This window comes from Brachyistius frenatus, unplaced genomic scaffold (assembly GCF_029030835.1).
Source record: "Brachyistius frenatus isolate BFR_SWC_R1_liver_20210118 unplaced genomic scaffold, ASM2903083v1 Contig_191, whole genome shotgun sequence".
Lineage (NCBI taxonomy): Eukaryota > Metazoa > Chordata > Actinopteri > Embiotocidae > Brachyistius > Brachyistius frenatus.
The window spans coordinates 300,001-316,145 of record NW_027210790.1 but is presented as its reverse complement, the minus strand read 5'-3'; the positions used below and the strand labels follow the sequence as shown (position 1 = coordinate 316,145).

General features: G+C 44.3%; 2 protein-coding genes and 1 pseudogene across 2 annotated transcripts in view; all 3 read right to left on the bottom strand.

The window, feature by feature from the left end:
* Positions 1–187: 187 nt before the first annotated feature.
* LOC138632700 (uncharacterized) lies at positions 188–5,404 on the bottom strand (annotated as a pseudogene).
* Positions 5,405–8,106: 2,702 nt separating this feature from the next.
* On the bottom strand, positions 8,107–13,146 carry tppp3 (tubulin polymerization-promoting protein family member 3). Its single transcript, XM_069718425.1, has 4 exons — positions 13,088–13,146; positions 10,234–10,434; positions 9,279–9,432; positions 8,107–8,820 (listed from the first exon to the last, which is right to left on the bottom strand). Exons 2-4 carry the CDS (start codon positions 10,419–10,421, stop codon positions 8,626–8,628), a joined length of 537 nt encoding a protein of 178 aa, XP_069574526.1. The 5' UTR covers positions 10,422–10,434; positions 13,088–13,146; the 3' UTR covers positions 8,107–8,625.
* Positions 13,147–16,039: 2,893 nt separating this feature from the next.
* The window catches only part of zdhhc1 (zinc finger DHHC-type containing 1), a 10,225-nt gene continuing 10,119 nt past the window's right edge, over positions 16,040–16,145 (bottom strand). The window contains exon 10 of the mRNA XM_069718424.1: positions 16,040–16,145. This exon is cut by the window's right edge and continues 1,101 nt beyond it. The gene's annotated coding sequence lies outside the window, so the exon portion shown is untranslated.

Below are 16,145 nucleotides of genomic sequence, written 5' to 3'. Positions count from 1 at the left end.
TTCAGAAAGAAAAATGAGATCTTTTTTTAAGCACCACCTGATAAAGGAATAAATCTGTAATCACTTCCTGTGATGATAATCATGCTGCACATCAGAGATATTTTAGTTCTAATCTTTTTTATTTATTTATTAAACCATGGAGATAAATGTTAAAAAAAAAAAAAAAAAAAAGTGACTGGAATATAGAAACAAGGACTACATCAGCCTTTCAAAATAAGAGCTTTAGATGCTGTTTAATTCATGTTCATTCAACACATAGACCTGCTGGATGAAACAAACAAAGAGACGTCTCTGACAACTGGACGTGTGGACAAAACTCATTTAACATCCAGTAATATGGAATCACTTCCTTTGATCACAAACATTTAATCATCATTTTAATGTGAAGAACACATTTCCCTCAAATTAGCTTGTGTGTGGGTGCTAAGACTCTTCAGACATCGTCCAGAAGGTCAAACGTGACGCTGAACTGAGTGAACTCTGATTTCAGCAGCGTTTCTGTTCTCAGGAGAGATTTTTTTAAAGTCCAGTTCAGTCCAAAGATTTGTGATGAGATTTAAACTTCATGGCAGGAAAAGTCTGGACTCGACTCCGAAGCAGCTGACGCTGTTGAAACTGGTACAAATCAGTTTATTTCAGCTGTTTCTTTCTGTGTGACACAAACTTTCCGTTAAAGCATCGATTGGCTCCAAATTCTCCATCTTCTGTTTCATCTATTTATACGGTAACACACGTAATCTTTCTATTTATTTTTGTTTGTTTGTTTGTTTGTCCCCAACACATCTCGACAACCATTCGTCCCATCTGCTTCAAACTTGGTGGGTGCGTTGCCGGGGACGCGAGGATGTGTGTTGTCAAATCTGGTGCGATTCGGACGTGGGACACGTTTGATACGAACAGGTGACCAAGACTCGGTGCGAAGGGGCGGAGTTCCAGAGATCAGCCGTTCTTAAGAGAGATAACACTCGTCACAACAACAAAATGCCGCTGGCAGCTTTCAGTGTCGTGAAGAACGGAAAACTGAGAGTAGATTGAAAGCACACAGTCCAGAATCTTTGGTCTGAACTGGACTTGAAATCAGAGACATCGAGGAATCGGGCCGAGCGTGAAGCCGGGATACAAAGGTTCAGTGGAGGTGGTGCTGATGGTGTGGAGGTGGATCAGAGAGTTGGAGACTCTGTAGAAGGACAGAACACCGGCGGGACAGTCCACATACACTCCTATTGTGTTGGAGACAGAGGAAGAGGAGGAGGTGACGTGTGTGACGTAGTAGCCGTTGTCAGTGCAGCTCAGACTCCAGGAGTGATCGTTCCTTCCGAACAAACACTCGTTGTTGTTTCCCGCCCGTCTGATTCGTCCGTAACTCACGGCGACGTCAACCCGTCCGGTTCCCCCGACGTCAACCCGTCCGGTTCCCCCGACGTCAACCCGTCCGGTTCCCCCGACGTCATCCCGTCCGGTTCCCCCGACGTTAACCCGTCCGGTTCCCCCGACGTCATCCCGTCCGGTTCCCCCGACGTCATCCCGTCCGGTTCCCCCGACGTTAACCCGTCCGGTTCCCCCGACGTCATCCCGTCCGGTTCCCCCGACCTCCCGGTAGCAGCGACCGGGTGGAGGTGGAGCACATCAGCTGGAGGAAACGCTCAAATCTTTGCGGACGGTCGGGATACGGCCGATCCTCCTCCACGTAGGTCTCCTTCCTGTTGCCGTCGGACAGCAGCAGCTTCCTGTTTGCCGTGTTCGGGTTCAGTTCCAGTTCACAGAAGTCTGATGGGGAGAAGACGACACGACTGCAGCTCATCATCTGCTCATTTATTTACAACTTTGGGAAGCAAAACATTCAAAGCACTCATCGTAAGTTTGAGCAATATCACACGAGAGGATGCGTCAGCAATCACGTTAAAACACCCTCCAGTGTAATATTACGATTATATATATCGTATATTCTGTGCTTTAAGTGTATTTTTATGTGTTAAGTGTGTTTAGATAAGAATTGATCTGTATTAGCATAAAGTCACGAGCTAATGCTAATCGCATGCTAACTCTTATTAAGCGTTCGTTAATCAGAGGCTGGGAAAGCTGGTTATTCTAAAGTGATGTGCACCCATAGTTATCTGTAGAAATGATGATGATGTAATGACTGTGATTGACGGGTTGCAGTTTATGTTAAAGTTAAGCTGTAAAGAGTGAAGCGGTAGCAATGTGGTTTGTTATAAACCGGACTAATGAAGTTGAAAGACAATCACTGACCTGGACTTTACATATAAAGTCAAACATTTAATGCTCAATCCTCAAAGGACTCAAGAAAAAGGCACAAATTTAACTCTGGAGACAACTTTTGACAGAAGAACTGAATCCTCACCTGAGACTTTCTAGTCTGCAGTTTGGACTCTTTCGTCCTTCACCGAGCCGAATCACTCCCACATCCCCAACGTCGTTGTTACTCAGGTCCAGCTCTCAGACCGGAGGACGGGGAGCTGAGGACTGAGGACAAAGCTAAACAGCTTCTCCATGCCAGGTTACAGCCACTCAGTCTGAAGGAATCAGCACAACAAGAGAAAACATTGTCAGACGTTAGTTTTGGTCTTGACTAAAGGAGACATTAGTCCTGAGAGTTACATGTGGACGTACAGAGCTTTGTTGGAGGCTTTGACCACCGGCAGCAGCCTCAAGAGCTCTCTCTGAAGAAAAGTATTTCTTCAGGTCAAACACGTCCAGACGTTCCTCTGATGACAGTAAGATGAAGACCAGAGCTGACCACTGAGACGGAGACAGTTCATCTGTGGAGAGATGTCCTGATCTCAGGGACTGTTGGATCTCGTCCACTAGAGAACCATCATTCAGTTCATTCAGACAGTGGAACAGATTGATGCTTCTCCTTAATGTACTGCACCGTTTCCTGATTGGTCTGTGAGCTACTTCCTGTCTGTGTCTGCAGACCTCGTAGGAGAGTCTGATTGGTCTGCAGGGACAGACCCAGGACACACACACTCAGCAGGGATCTGATTGGCCGCTGCAGGTCGTGTGGTTATCCAGAGGCGAACCCTGATGAGGTTGGTCAGCAGCACATCCACTGAGCTGGACTCTGTAACATCAGTCAGGATCTCATTGTTGTGGAAGTCCAGAGGAAGTCGACACTCATCCAGACCGTCAAAGATGAACACAACCTGGAAGTGTTCAAAGCTGCAGATTCCTGCTGCTTCGGTTTCAGTGAAGAAGAAATGAACCAGTTCAACCAAACTGAACTTTCTCTCTTTCAGCACATTCAGCTCTCTGAAAGTGAACGGAAACATGAACTGGATGTTCTGGTTGGTTTTGTCTTCAGCCCAGTCCAGAGTCCAGCCACTCCCTTTGTCAGCACTGTTCTGATTGGTTCATGTCTTCCAGGTGAGTCTTTAAAGATGTCTTCTTGTCTGATGGTTGTTTCTGGTCTGTCTGGTTTCCTGGATGTTGTTTCAATCTGTCTGACCTCATGTTGATCGTTGACCTCTGCAGTCCCTCCCTCTGAGATGTACAGCTCTGTGTACATCTTATTCAGATGGGTTTTGTTTCCTGCTTTAGAAATCCCCTCAAACACTCTGGAACTTCTTCTTCAGGTTTGACTTTAGTTTACGTTGGCAATCAGGATAAAACTCTGAATGAATAAACACAAGATGAAATCAAGGTGTTGTTACAGTTCATGTGAGTCAGGAAATGGTTCCGTTTCAGGTTTCTTCATCTTAAAAGGGAGTTTTTCATTCCCACTGTCGTTAATGTGGGAATTATTGAATTGTTGGGCTTCTCTGTATGATATCATAACATCTCACTCTTACCATTAAAGTGCCCTCAGATTACTTATGTTGTAATTTGCTGCTTTGTAAATAAAACTGGATTGAATTGAATTCGTCAACTGGATTGAGTAATTTAATGAGTAATTTTCCGCAATAACAATCAACATATTGTGTGTCTAAGTCATTTATCCATGAACTCTGAGGTATCCATGGAAACCTGACAGTGTTTGACAGAATTATCCTACTGTCAGAGCTAAAAAGCTACTGGACTGAAGGAAACCTTTGGTTGGCCAGTCAGAACAGACGTCAATGATATCAATTTACCGTAAAGACAGACATAAAACAGCCTGTTCTTGGTAGAGCTCCAATTAGAAACCTAAGAGGGAAGACTTAAAACTCTACTGAGACAGCTTTTGGTACTTAAAACCACAAATATAACATGATACAGATGTCAAGACTGAAGTAAAACATGAGAAATGTGAAACATATGGGACCTTTAAGGGTGGTCCTACTGCTAAGGGTGAGATTGTGGTATAATTTCATACATGAACTACCTCCACTGCCTCAGCTAGAGGGACGTCCCATGAGAGCATTGATTCATCTGCCTCTATAATGCACAAAAGCTACAAAAATGTGCAGGCATCCCCCGATCCTCTGTGATTAGTACAAGTTGCTTTATAATTAATAGTCATCATATCACCAGTTTCATTGTTATGTAATTGTGCTGTTTATAATGTTGGTGATACCAGCAGTCAGATCAGACTGACGAAGTCACTGAGATGAAAGTTTTCTCCCAATAAACTTTGGGTCCAGATGAGCAGATTCATTTTTTGGTGATTTTCTACATTACTGATTATTGAGCTTTGATACACATTTTAAAATTCTTGCCATTACTTACCTGTAGGATTTTTTTGAAGTGGATTTAGATAAATCCTCCACTAGATCATTCCTATTTATGATCTCTAAAACGAGTGTGGTTGCTTTAACAGTATGATTACGGTAGGTCTTCACCATCAGATCCACAACCTCCACTGAGGTTATTTTGGGATTGCGGGTAAACCATCAAGGATGTCTGACTGCTGCAGGCACCATTTGAATTTTTCAAACTCATCGGATCCCAAATCCTCCAAAGTTCTGACGAGAAGCACTTTAGATGTTGACATCTTCCCTTCCTGCCAAAATCAAAGGTAATTAAAACTAGGAGCCAGGGCTGCAGTTTAGGGGGCGCTAGTGAGCCGTTTGGCCATGCCCACTCGCAAAACACATATCAGATGCATCGTCTCACCACGCCGGATGTATGTGACACATTTCGTTTGGTTTCAAGCATCATTTGACCTTAAACATCAACCTCCTGTGTCACGGCGAGACATCAAACTTTGCCGCATCGTCATGGCGACGCCCATTGACGAAGTCGAACGAATGTCTCAATATATCATCAACTACATGTTTAGGCTATTCTGACCCGACTTTAGGTTCATGTGATCAACCAGCTCGACGTAGTATGTGAAAGTATGAAAAGTGTCATTTTGGGTTACCACCAGGGGGCGCTATGACTATGAGCGAATATTACCCCACAGGGGTCTTTAGGGCGGGGCTGTCATCATACCTGCGATGTTTGGAGAAGGTCGGTCCATGTACATAAGATTTAAAGCAACTCGAAGTTTCATGGCGAGACACTCAAAATGGCCACCATGCTACGGGCACACACATCGATGAAAACAAATTATTTATACAACTTTTCATCCCAAACATGTTTACACTGAGCTGACTCAATTTCAAGTCGGTCTTAAAAAATCCCTCGGAGGAGTTTGTTAAAGTACAACATGTGCGAATCACCAAAAATGGCGACTGAATTCAAAATGGTGGACTTCCTGTCAAGTTGACGTAACGGTGCAATGTAACTTTTTTGTGCGTCCAGGTGTGATACATGTGTCCACCGGATTTGGTGAATTTAGGTAAATGTGGCCGCCGGGGCATCTCTTTAGTAGACCAGTTTTTATTGGACAGAAAAGGATTGATAAACGTTATTCATACAACACAGTGTTAATGGTGTGTCCACAATTTTACACTAACAATGCCGAGAACCTCCAAGAGAACACATGTTCTGACTGTTCTGACGTCTCACCTGCTGGACCCGCTTCAGACAGATGTCCAGAACCCGTCCAGAACCCGTCCAGAACCGGTCCACCTTCAGGAGTCCAAGAGACGTCCGCTCGCTCTTCTTCCTCAGTCCTGCTGTCTGTTCGACCCAGCGACGAATGACGTCAGAACCAGCAGAACCAGAGACCTGGTCTGAGAGACCCGACGTCAGTTCTGCTGTCTGTCCACCAGATGGAGCCAAATGACAAACAAACCGAACATCTCACTGATTGACAGGAACACAATCAGCTGGTCTCTGAGGCTCCTCCCACTTGTGAACTCACGCATGAAACACACTCCCACTTCCTGTTTGTGTCCTCTCGGCCGCCCTTTAAAATAAACATCCGGACAGTTCAGAAGCTGCCTGAGAATCTGTCTGATTTTAAGTTTCCTTCAGTCTCGGTGATCAGCGGCGTTTGTCTGAACTCCCATGATGCACCGCAGGCAGCAGCTGCTCACACACCGTTCTGCTGCTGTTACCGGGTCAGTCTGGACCCACCCGGTTCTGAAACTCAGCAAACAGCTGAACTCCTCGAGACAAACACACAGAAACGTTCTTTTTACGGTCCCGTTAAAATAACGGTAAGAGAAAACACAGAAAACCGTCACTTACCGAATTGTCAGAGGCAACAAAAATCCGAGTCTGAGGGATTTTAAGGAAAGTAAAATTTACAGAGAGCCGGAAGTGACCGCAGCGCACTGCTGCCCCCGTGAGGTCAAAGGTTGTACATGCACAAATGAATGGAGAGAAGATGAATAGAAACTATATTTGTCCGAGTGGGGAAATTAGTCTGCAGCCAAATCACGTCATTATACTCCGACATTTTATACCCTGTTTTAATTTGTTTTCATGGTTCCTTTATACCCATAAAAGATCCAGAAACGTTCCTGCAGTAGAAACAGAACCCAAGAAAACACTGCAACACCCTTTAAACCTTTTTATTCATCCAATAAAGTCACCAAAGGTTCAAAGTTACAGAGTTATCAGACGGGACGTTTTCTGTAACAGGTTTAATAGATTTCATCATATCTGAACTGCAGAAAAAAAAAAGGAACGAGACCGAAAAACATAAAAAACAATAAAAAACAATAAAACAACAATGTGAGCTTCAGGTTTCAGGAGGCTGCAGATTCTGAGAGTTTCATCCCACACGGATCCAGAAGCTGCTGCAGGTTAAAAAAAAAAAAAAAAAAACCTTCCTCAGAGCTCAAACAGCGACTGACGCTGATGACATCACTTCACTCAGGTCACAACAAGCAGAAGAACTTTAAAAACAAGCTCTGTGAAAGAAACCACATCAAAACTCCTTAATCATCCTAGTAATCATCCAGCACATTCAGAGTGGCCTCACTTCCTGTGTGTGTCATCATCTCTGCTCTCCTTCAAAATAAAGCTCCAGAGATCCACTAGAGAAACCAGAGGAACCTTCAGTTCAGAAGCTGCCGTGAATCTGTCCGATTTTAAGTTTTCTTTCAGTCTCGCAGTGATCCAGTGATGTTCGCCTGAACTCCCATGATGCACTGCAGACAGAAGCTGCTCACGCACAGTTCTGCTGCTGTTTATGAAGCAAATATATATAAATAGAGGGCCGGATGGAGAATAAGAGCGCCCAGCTGCTGCTGCTGAAATTACTGCAGGAATTCAACTGCAGCCAGAAGCTCAGTGTTTCTGGGATGGAGCTAAAAAGCAGAGCAGGTGATGCTGAAGTCAGACTCCAGTCAGTCCCTCCAGGATTTCACTCAGTTTCTTTGTGATTGTTTTCATTGAAAATGTTTGATTTTGCTGCAGATTGTCTCAAAAATTCTGATGTCATTTATGGAGTTTTAAGTGGGTTTTTTTGTGGTAAAATTGCAGGAATCAGCAAAAATCACAAGTGAAGGAATAATGATTTTTTTCAACCATCACGGGGCTTCAAGTGATCAAAAAGAGTGTAAAAGTGACGTATCTTTCCAGAACAGACGGTCTGTGACTGTAATATACAAACAACGAATACATCTGCCTTCAAAATAAGAGCTTTACATCAACACTAAAACAAAGTTCAGTCCCTTCCAGCTGGAAGTGGAGAAAACTCATTGAACATGTTCCTCATTCCATCTTAAGACCACATTACCCACAAACCCCGTCACTTCCTGTTGTAGCGGTTTGTTTTGATGGTGAGAGGAGAGGGAGCGGAGCCTAATGATTGGAAATGAACACTTATTTTTGGTAATAAAATCAGTTTTATTTTGAAAGGAGACTTTGTGTCGTAATACTTTCAGCAGAGCTTCTGTTCACGATGTTGCTTTTACAGAAAAATCGCAGGAATTTTGCAAAATTACAAGCTGCCACAGATATTGTGGAGATTGATTGAATTTTTAATTATTGTGATCGTAAGTTTTCCTGGAGGATATGATTAATTCTATCTGAGTGACTGAACACGGTTCAGATGTGTGATGCTGGTTGGAGCCTCAGGGGGGCGCTGCTGTGTTTACAGAGTCTACAGATCTGCAGCCGTCAGACTGAACCTGAAGCTCTGTCCAGTTCAAACAAACACACACACACACACACACACACACACACACACACACACACACACACACACACACACACACACACACACACACTTGCACACACTCACAGAGGGGTCAAAGTTCAAGGTTTGGTCCAGACTACGTGCTGTCGAGGAGCTGTACTTCCTGTCAGCTGCCAGCAGAGGGCGCCGCCTCCCTTTACCCCTCATTTCTCAGGCTTCACCTTGGTGTCGTACGTCCCGGCGTTCTTGTACGCGCCCACGTAGCCCGTGTTCTCCACCAGCTCCTCGCGACCCTCCCGACCTTTGCCCCTGCCGCTCTCGTCGAAGCGCCCCTTGTGCGACCCGGTGTAGCGCGACGCGTCGGTCAGACGGTCCACCGCCGCTGTCTTCGTCACTTTCTGAGGGAGACACACGGGACAGGAAGCGAATGAGTATCGGAGGAGCAGGCAGAGGTTTAAAAACTCATGTCCTCCATCATGTGAGCGTCTTTTAATGGACTGGAAGAGTTTGTGGGCGGAGCTAAAAAGGAGCAGTTCAGCGAAGACACTGCACTGAAGAAGATGAACTACTACTACTCTTGATTGTGTTACTCACTCGTGACGGTCCCCGTAAAAACCCATAAAAAAGAAACACAGAGCAGCTGGAGGTGATGCTCTCTGAGAGGTGCGATCCCGGACGGGCCCGTCTCTTCTGTCGTCTAACATTCAGTCATGTGTAGTGAGGATGAAGCTACTCATCATGAAGCTAACGTTTTTATAATCGATCTCCTGAACAGAAACTAAAATCTCCGCTGTGAAACGTTTTCCTTCACTGTCTGAATGTTTTTTTATTTAAGATCAGAAGTTTGTCGTCTCACCGTCACGCCGACGTTGGTCGGCTCTCGACCTTCCACCAGTTTGAAGATGGACTCCAGCGCCTCATCTTTACTTTGACCTTTGAACCTCTTGGGCGCCAGCTCCTCCAGAGCTCTCTGGAACTCCTCGTAGGTGATGACCCGTGATGTCTTCTGTCTGCAGACAACACACGGCCAGAGTTCAACACCCAAACTAACCCTTCTTTTCATAACAACATAGTTACAGCAGGTTACTGGAGGGACACCGATCATCTGACTGCAATTCCCACAAAGTTCTGCACACGCGAGGAAGTCGTCTCCTGATCAACATTAGATTGAAAACACATTGTTATGATTTCAACACTGAGCTGAAACTGGAGCGGAGAAACATTTAGATTTTGGGGGTAAAATTTGTAGGGAACAGAAAATCTTTAACACGCCTGCTTACAGCCGAGTGTTCCTGAGCCCATGCAGTGATTTCCACTTCAGAATAAACCGAGAAACATCAGATTTTGGGTCAAGCTTAGATTTTGTTCCCCAAAATCTGACCCAACACGTCACTTCACTCTGCTGATCATTTACACAGTTTGATACAAAATGTGCTTCAAGGCACGAGGCTGAAAACCACTGATGGATGTCTGTGATCTTCAGGCCCTCAGGCCTTGATTCTGTGGTGGAAATCATTGCATGGGCTCAGGAACACTCGGCATGTTGAATATTTTCTGTTCCCCAAAAATTTAACCCAAAATCTACTGTTTCTCTGCTCCAGTTTCAGGTTTCCATGGTGACATCACAAATGTTCCCGTGATGTTGATCAAGACACGACTTCTTCATGAAGGTCGTTGGTCCTCCTGCTCCATGTGCAGCACCATGCTGCGTTCAGGAACACTCTCAACTTACTGATCGACCTTCGTATGTAGTGAACCACAGAGATTCGTCACCTCAGACTGTCTGAGGACTGAAATCGGTCGACACTCACTTGACTTTGGAGAAGACGATGTCCACGTCGGTGCCCGTGACGTTCTTGCCATCGATGATCTTGCAGTCTTTGCACAATTTGGCCCAGTTCTTCCCGTTCAGCTCCTTCCCCGTCGCCTTCGTGTCTCCGTGGATGGCGAATTTCCTGAAAGCCGCAAGAAGGTTTTCCAAGTCTGTGCTCTCGGCCATGATGGGAAAATATCTGCAACGTAAAAACCGAGGAGAGAAACGCACTGCTGAAGGATGACGGAAACAACTTCCCCCAGCAGGAGGTACAACGGAGTGAAGTCTGACTTCAATTAAAGCTGTATTTAGATTAAAAGCCATAATTCAAGTAATAGCTGTAATAGTAATAGTTATAATCATTCCTTTAGATACTCTACCTCGTGTTTTTCACAATAAAAGCCTGTTGAACCTTTTAGCGAGCAGCTTTGAAGTCTCCAGTTTGGACATTTCGGCCGTCGCCATCTTTTGGGGGCCAGAAGTGACCATATTTGGACAATCTGGGGAGGAGCGAGGACACTATGCCCCGCCCACTTATACCTGAAACCTGCCTGCACCCCAGGACTGTCAATCAAACCAGACAAGCCCCCCCCAAACATATCTGTTAAAGTACTAATATGTAATGTTCTGTCCGTCAGCTCTTGCAGTGTGCGTGTGTGTGTGGATGTGTATGCTAGTGTGTGTGTGTGTGTGTGTGTGTGTGTGTGTGTGTGTGTGTGTGTGTGTGTGTGTGTGTGTGTGTGTGTGTGTGTGTGTGTGTGTGTGTGTGTGTATTGGGGTGTGAGACATGACCTCACTCTGCTTTCTCAGACTTGTGTGATTACACACACATTGATGCAATCCCTAACAGCGGTTGTTGTGGCGACGGAGTCTCGGCTGCTGCTGCTGTTTTAACTCCCGCTCACCTGCATGTGACCTGAGAGGGACTCTGGACCAATCAGAGCGGCTGTAGGTCGTGGTGGGCGGGACTAAAGACAGTACTACCTGCTGCGACATGAAGGTCCTGGTCCCGAGATTCTCTGGTTCTACATATGAACGTGTGTGTGTGTGTGTGTGATTTTGTGTGCGTGTGTGTGTGCATGCATGATTGTGCGTGTGTGTGTGTGTGTGTGTTGGCACGTAGGTATCAGATTCTGGACGCTGACGACAGTTTCGGTTCAGGAACTTAAACTCGGACGTTTCAGCTGCTCATTTTCTGGTTTCTGTGATCAGCAGATGAAATAAAACCTGAAGTCAGTGAATAAAATGTGTCCATCAGTTCTCTCGGTGTTGTTAGCTAAAGTCACTCCTTCTTCTTAGTTTTCTGGAGGTCCATCTGAAAATAATCCCTCATTCATTAGAAAAGAAGATTCAAGAAGACCTGTTTTTGGGGGCGTGTCTGTTTGATTGACAGGCCTGTGGTGCAGTCAGGTTACAGCGATCGGTGGGCGGGACGTAGTATCGTCAGGTTTCCGATCAGATCGGTCAGATCCACCGCTGGCTCCTCCCCCAGCTCGTCCAAATATGGTCACTTCCTGCTCCAAACTGCTCCGAACTAACAAGATGGTGACGGACAGAATCTGAACTGGAGGATTCATTAATGGTTGCTGCTCGGTTAAAACACACAATCCTCTCCATCACCACCAGGGGGTGTCTGATTCACCCTACAGCACAACAACGAATCTGAAGTCCTTATATGGAAGTAGGAGGAGCTTCATGGTGTGAGTCATGGACGTTGACGTAGAGGACGGAAGTGAGTATTTTTTGTTTCCTAACTGTTCCCACGTGGTTTTGTTTTTGTAAAGCACCGCGACACTGATTTGCTTCCCTCTAGTGGACGTACATGTGTATTACATGTTAGTCGTTTGTTTCAGGGGAATATCAGTAAATCATCCATAAAGTTATGAATGATAAATGTAGCTGGTTGTGACTCCCGGTTATTAAACCCTGAGTAATGTCTGGAGGTCATCCTGTGAAGCTGCCTGCAGCCTGCATGTCGTCTAACAGGGAAAACAGGTTGACAGGTACTGTTGTGCAGTTTATTAAATTAATTCATTAATGTTTTGTTAAAAGATGCAGTTTACACAACAAACTGATCAATAATCAATGGAAGCAGCTTCAGGTGTTAAAAATTAAGCTGATGTATTTTCACAGCTTCAGTTACACACACACACACACACACACACACACACACACACACACACACACACACACACACACACACACACACACACACACATCTTTTAAATAAATTAAACATGAATCATTCTGCGTGTTCGTTTCCTGTGAACATCAGATCACGTGTTACATGTTACATGTTACATGTTACATGTTACTTGTTACATGTTACATGTTACTTGTCCGTGTTCTCGTGTTCTCGTGTTTTTCTGTCTTCATATAAAACAGTGAAAAATACTTTTCCATCATTGATGAATAATAAATAAAAAGTTGTTTCTTTAACAGGACGATAAAAAGCAGATCATGCAGACGGTGAAAGTGTTTCTTTTTACTGTTTTCGTGATCAAATAAAAAAAACAGCTGAATATTTTTTGTGATGTTTTGAGTTTAATGATTTGCAGGTCGGTCGGTGAGTTTAACGTTCATCCTGCTGTGAATCTCATCTTCCAACATCAGCGGCAATAATTCACATTAAAACTTGTCAAACTGCACATGTATGTATATTTTATATTTCATCTCATGTTTTATGGTTAAACAGTAAAACTTTGTTCTTCTTCAGATGTTTCTGATTTCTGACACCTGCACCACAGCTGATCCTCCACTCTCACTGTTTGTTTGTTTGTTTGTCTGTTTGTGCAGTTATTAAAACATTAAAACAGTGTGTGTGTGTGTGTGTGTCTCCGTCAGCGTCCTACCTGTCTGTCCTCCGTCTGTCTCTGCTCTCCCTCCTCTGGCCCTCAGCGGCAGTCGCAGCTTTCAAATGAGCTCTTGAAGTGCTGAGGGCTTGTTATCATCTGTTTACCCCGTCGCCATGACGACACCCGTCCAACATCGGGGGAGGGCAATAAAACAGAGGGAGGGAAGGGAGGGGAGGGGAGGAGAGGGAGGAGACGAGGGCTGGTCCTCCTGCAAGGCGTCTATGCAGACTCCTGTTACAGCTCCCCTGAGGTCACAGGGATCTGACCTCTGACCTCTGACCTGCTTGAATGAGTGTTTTTACTGACGATGAAAAAACAAATAAAAATAACAGATTTCAAGAAAAACACAATTTCAGTTTTTTATTTACATTTTTAGAAGCTACACAAACAAACAAAAAGAAAAATGGTCTTGAATGCAGTTGTGAGTAATCATTTCTATATAAATACACGGGGGGGGGGAGGGGGGGACATGGATCATGTTTCTATCTGGTTTCTTCTTTGGAGAGTTTGAACATCATTTGTGGACGCAGCGATGAACTGTGTTTACAGACGATGGTTTTCACAAGTGTTCCTGAGCCCATGCAGTGATTTCCACTCCAGAATAGTGTGTTTTTAATGCAGTGCTGCCTGAGGGCCCGAAGATCACCACCATCCAATATTGGTTTCCAGCCTTGTCCCTTGTGTTCAGAGATTTCTCCAGATTCTCTGAATCTTTTCACGGCTGCTCTGTTTGTCTTTGTGTCGAATTCTTGTGGATTTTAGATGAATTTTGTTCATAAATATGTTTTTTAATGTCGCCGACAGTCAGACTGTAACGGGACGGAAGATGTTTTGAACAACAGACGATCGATCAGTGTCTGAACAGATGTTATTGGCTGCAGCTTCAGAGAATGATTCTCCTTCAGTAAAACGTTATTTAAACCGCTTGGATCGTCTGACAAACATTTACCGATGAAAACGACGTCAGTGTTGATTCAGAGAATAATTTTTACGATTCTATTTGATGTCATCAGGAGGTAAACACACTGAAACACAAAAGGTCAGAGTGTGTGTGCGCGTGTGTCTATTTGTGCCTGTGTGTGTGCGTGTGTGTGTGCGCACGCGTGTGTGTGTCTGTATCTATTTGTGCCTGTGTGTATGTGTGCGTGTGTGTGTGTGCGTGTGTGTGTGTGTGTGTGTGAACAATAACACTGTCAGTAGCAGGAAGTGACCTCATGTCAGCGGGTGTGTCGGCAGGAAGCAGCTGTTGGTGTTGGATGACATCTGTTGTCGAGGGTCTCCATGACGACCTGTCGGGGACGTAGTCATGTGACCGATGAGGTCATCGGACTGTGGCGGGTTCAGATTCCACTTCACCCTCGTCTCTAAACCTCTTCAACGTGTTTGTTTACTTACAAACAAACTGTTTACAGCTGTCATGTTTTCTGTAAACACATTTCTGGATGATAAACTACATCTAGGACAAACGATGATGTCATCAAGCAACATGAACGTAACACTGATTTATTGACGTCTTCATGTAAACAAATAAACAAACTCTTGTGTACAAATAAAAATGATTCACGGTGTGATTTTTGGAAATGTTCTGACAACTTTTAACATGAACACGTGAAAACAGAATCATTCCGTGTTGCACGGTTGGAACACGGCTCACGTGAACGTGATGGTGTCTGACGTGTTAATATGTTAGTGTTAACATGTTCGCTAGTAAACATGTCAACGTGTAAACATGTTTGCATGTTGTCATCTTAGCATTTAAACACGTGGTAGCGTGTTAACTTGTTAGTATGTTAACTTGGTAGCGTGTTAACTCGTTAGTATGTTAACATGATAGTATGTTAACATGGTAGCGTGTTAACTCGTTAGTATGTTAACATGGTAGCGTGTTAACTTGTTAGCATGTTAACTTGTTAGTATGTTAACTTGTTAGTATGTTAACTTGTTAGTATGTTAACATGGTAGCGTGTTAACTCGTTAGCATGTTAACATGTTAACTTGTTAGCATGTTAACTCGTTAGTATGTTAACATGGTAGCGTGTTAACTTGTTAGTATGTTAACATGGTAACATGTTAACTTGTTAGCATGTTAACTCGTTAGTATGTTAACATGGTAGCGTGTTAACTTGTTAGTATGTTAACATGGTAGCGTGTTAACTCGTTAGCATGTTAACATGGTAACATGTTAACTTGTTAGCATGTTAACTCGTTAGTATGTTAACATGGTAGCGTGTCCACGTGAACCTGCAGGTCTGATTTGGTCCATCAGCTGCTCCGTAGAAACCAGGAGGAGGTTGAGAAACATCCGAGTGTGTTCAGTGTGTTTTCAGCGACAGCTCTCTGGTGTCGCCGTAGAAACACCCGATGATAAATGTGTGTGTGTTAATGTGTGTGTGACATACTTCTCATTGCCGCTCCTTTTTGATTGACGTTGTTATGATGTTGTCGTTACTCGTTGCCGGGGCAACCCTTCCTCACATCGTGGAAGGATGATGACATACAACAACAATACACACACACACACACACACACACACACACACACACACACACACACACAACTCTCTCTCAAATGTTATCAGCCTGTCAAAATAAAAGCCTGACTTTCTCCTGATTGCTGATAATAAATCAGATTTATTCACTTTCATGTGACTTCATGTGTGTAACTGGTATTCGCTTCACTTTTTAAATGAGACTGAGAAGAACCTGGACCCGGTCCAACTCGGGTCGTGTATCAGTTGCTCAGAACAGGGTGGACCTGTGAGGACATGTGAGGACCTGGACATGAGGACATGTGAGGACATGTTAGGACATGTGAGGACCCGTGAGGACATGTGAGGACCTGTGAGGACGTGTTAGGACGTGTGAGGACCTGTGAGGACATATGAGGACCAGGTGTACCAGGTGAGTCCTGCAGGATCCGGACCAGGATGATACAAACATCACAAAGCCATCAGTTCTTATCATTTTATTGTTAAACAGGTGAAAAAGCATCAGAGACGTGTTTGTGTGAAACATGTCCAGCTGCTCACGTGTGGGATTGAACACGTGACACGAGA

Bases quoted from the DNA above. Each gene is read 5' to 3' on its own strand.
- tppp3 (XM_069718425.1), bottom strand. From the start codon at position 10,421: ATGGCCGAGAGCACAGACTTGGAAAACCTTCTTGCGGCTTTCAGGAAA. The intron at 9,433-10,233 runs GTGAGTGTCGAC...TGTTGTCTGCAG, and splicing joins ATCGTCTTCTCCAAAGTCAA to ACAGAAGACATCACGGGTCA. The intron at 8,821-9,278 runs GTGAGACGACAA...TGTCTCCCTCAG, and splicing joins CGACCAACGTCGGCGTGACG to AAAGTGACGAAGACAGCGGC.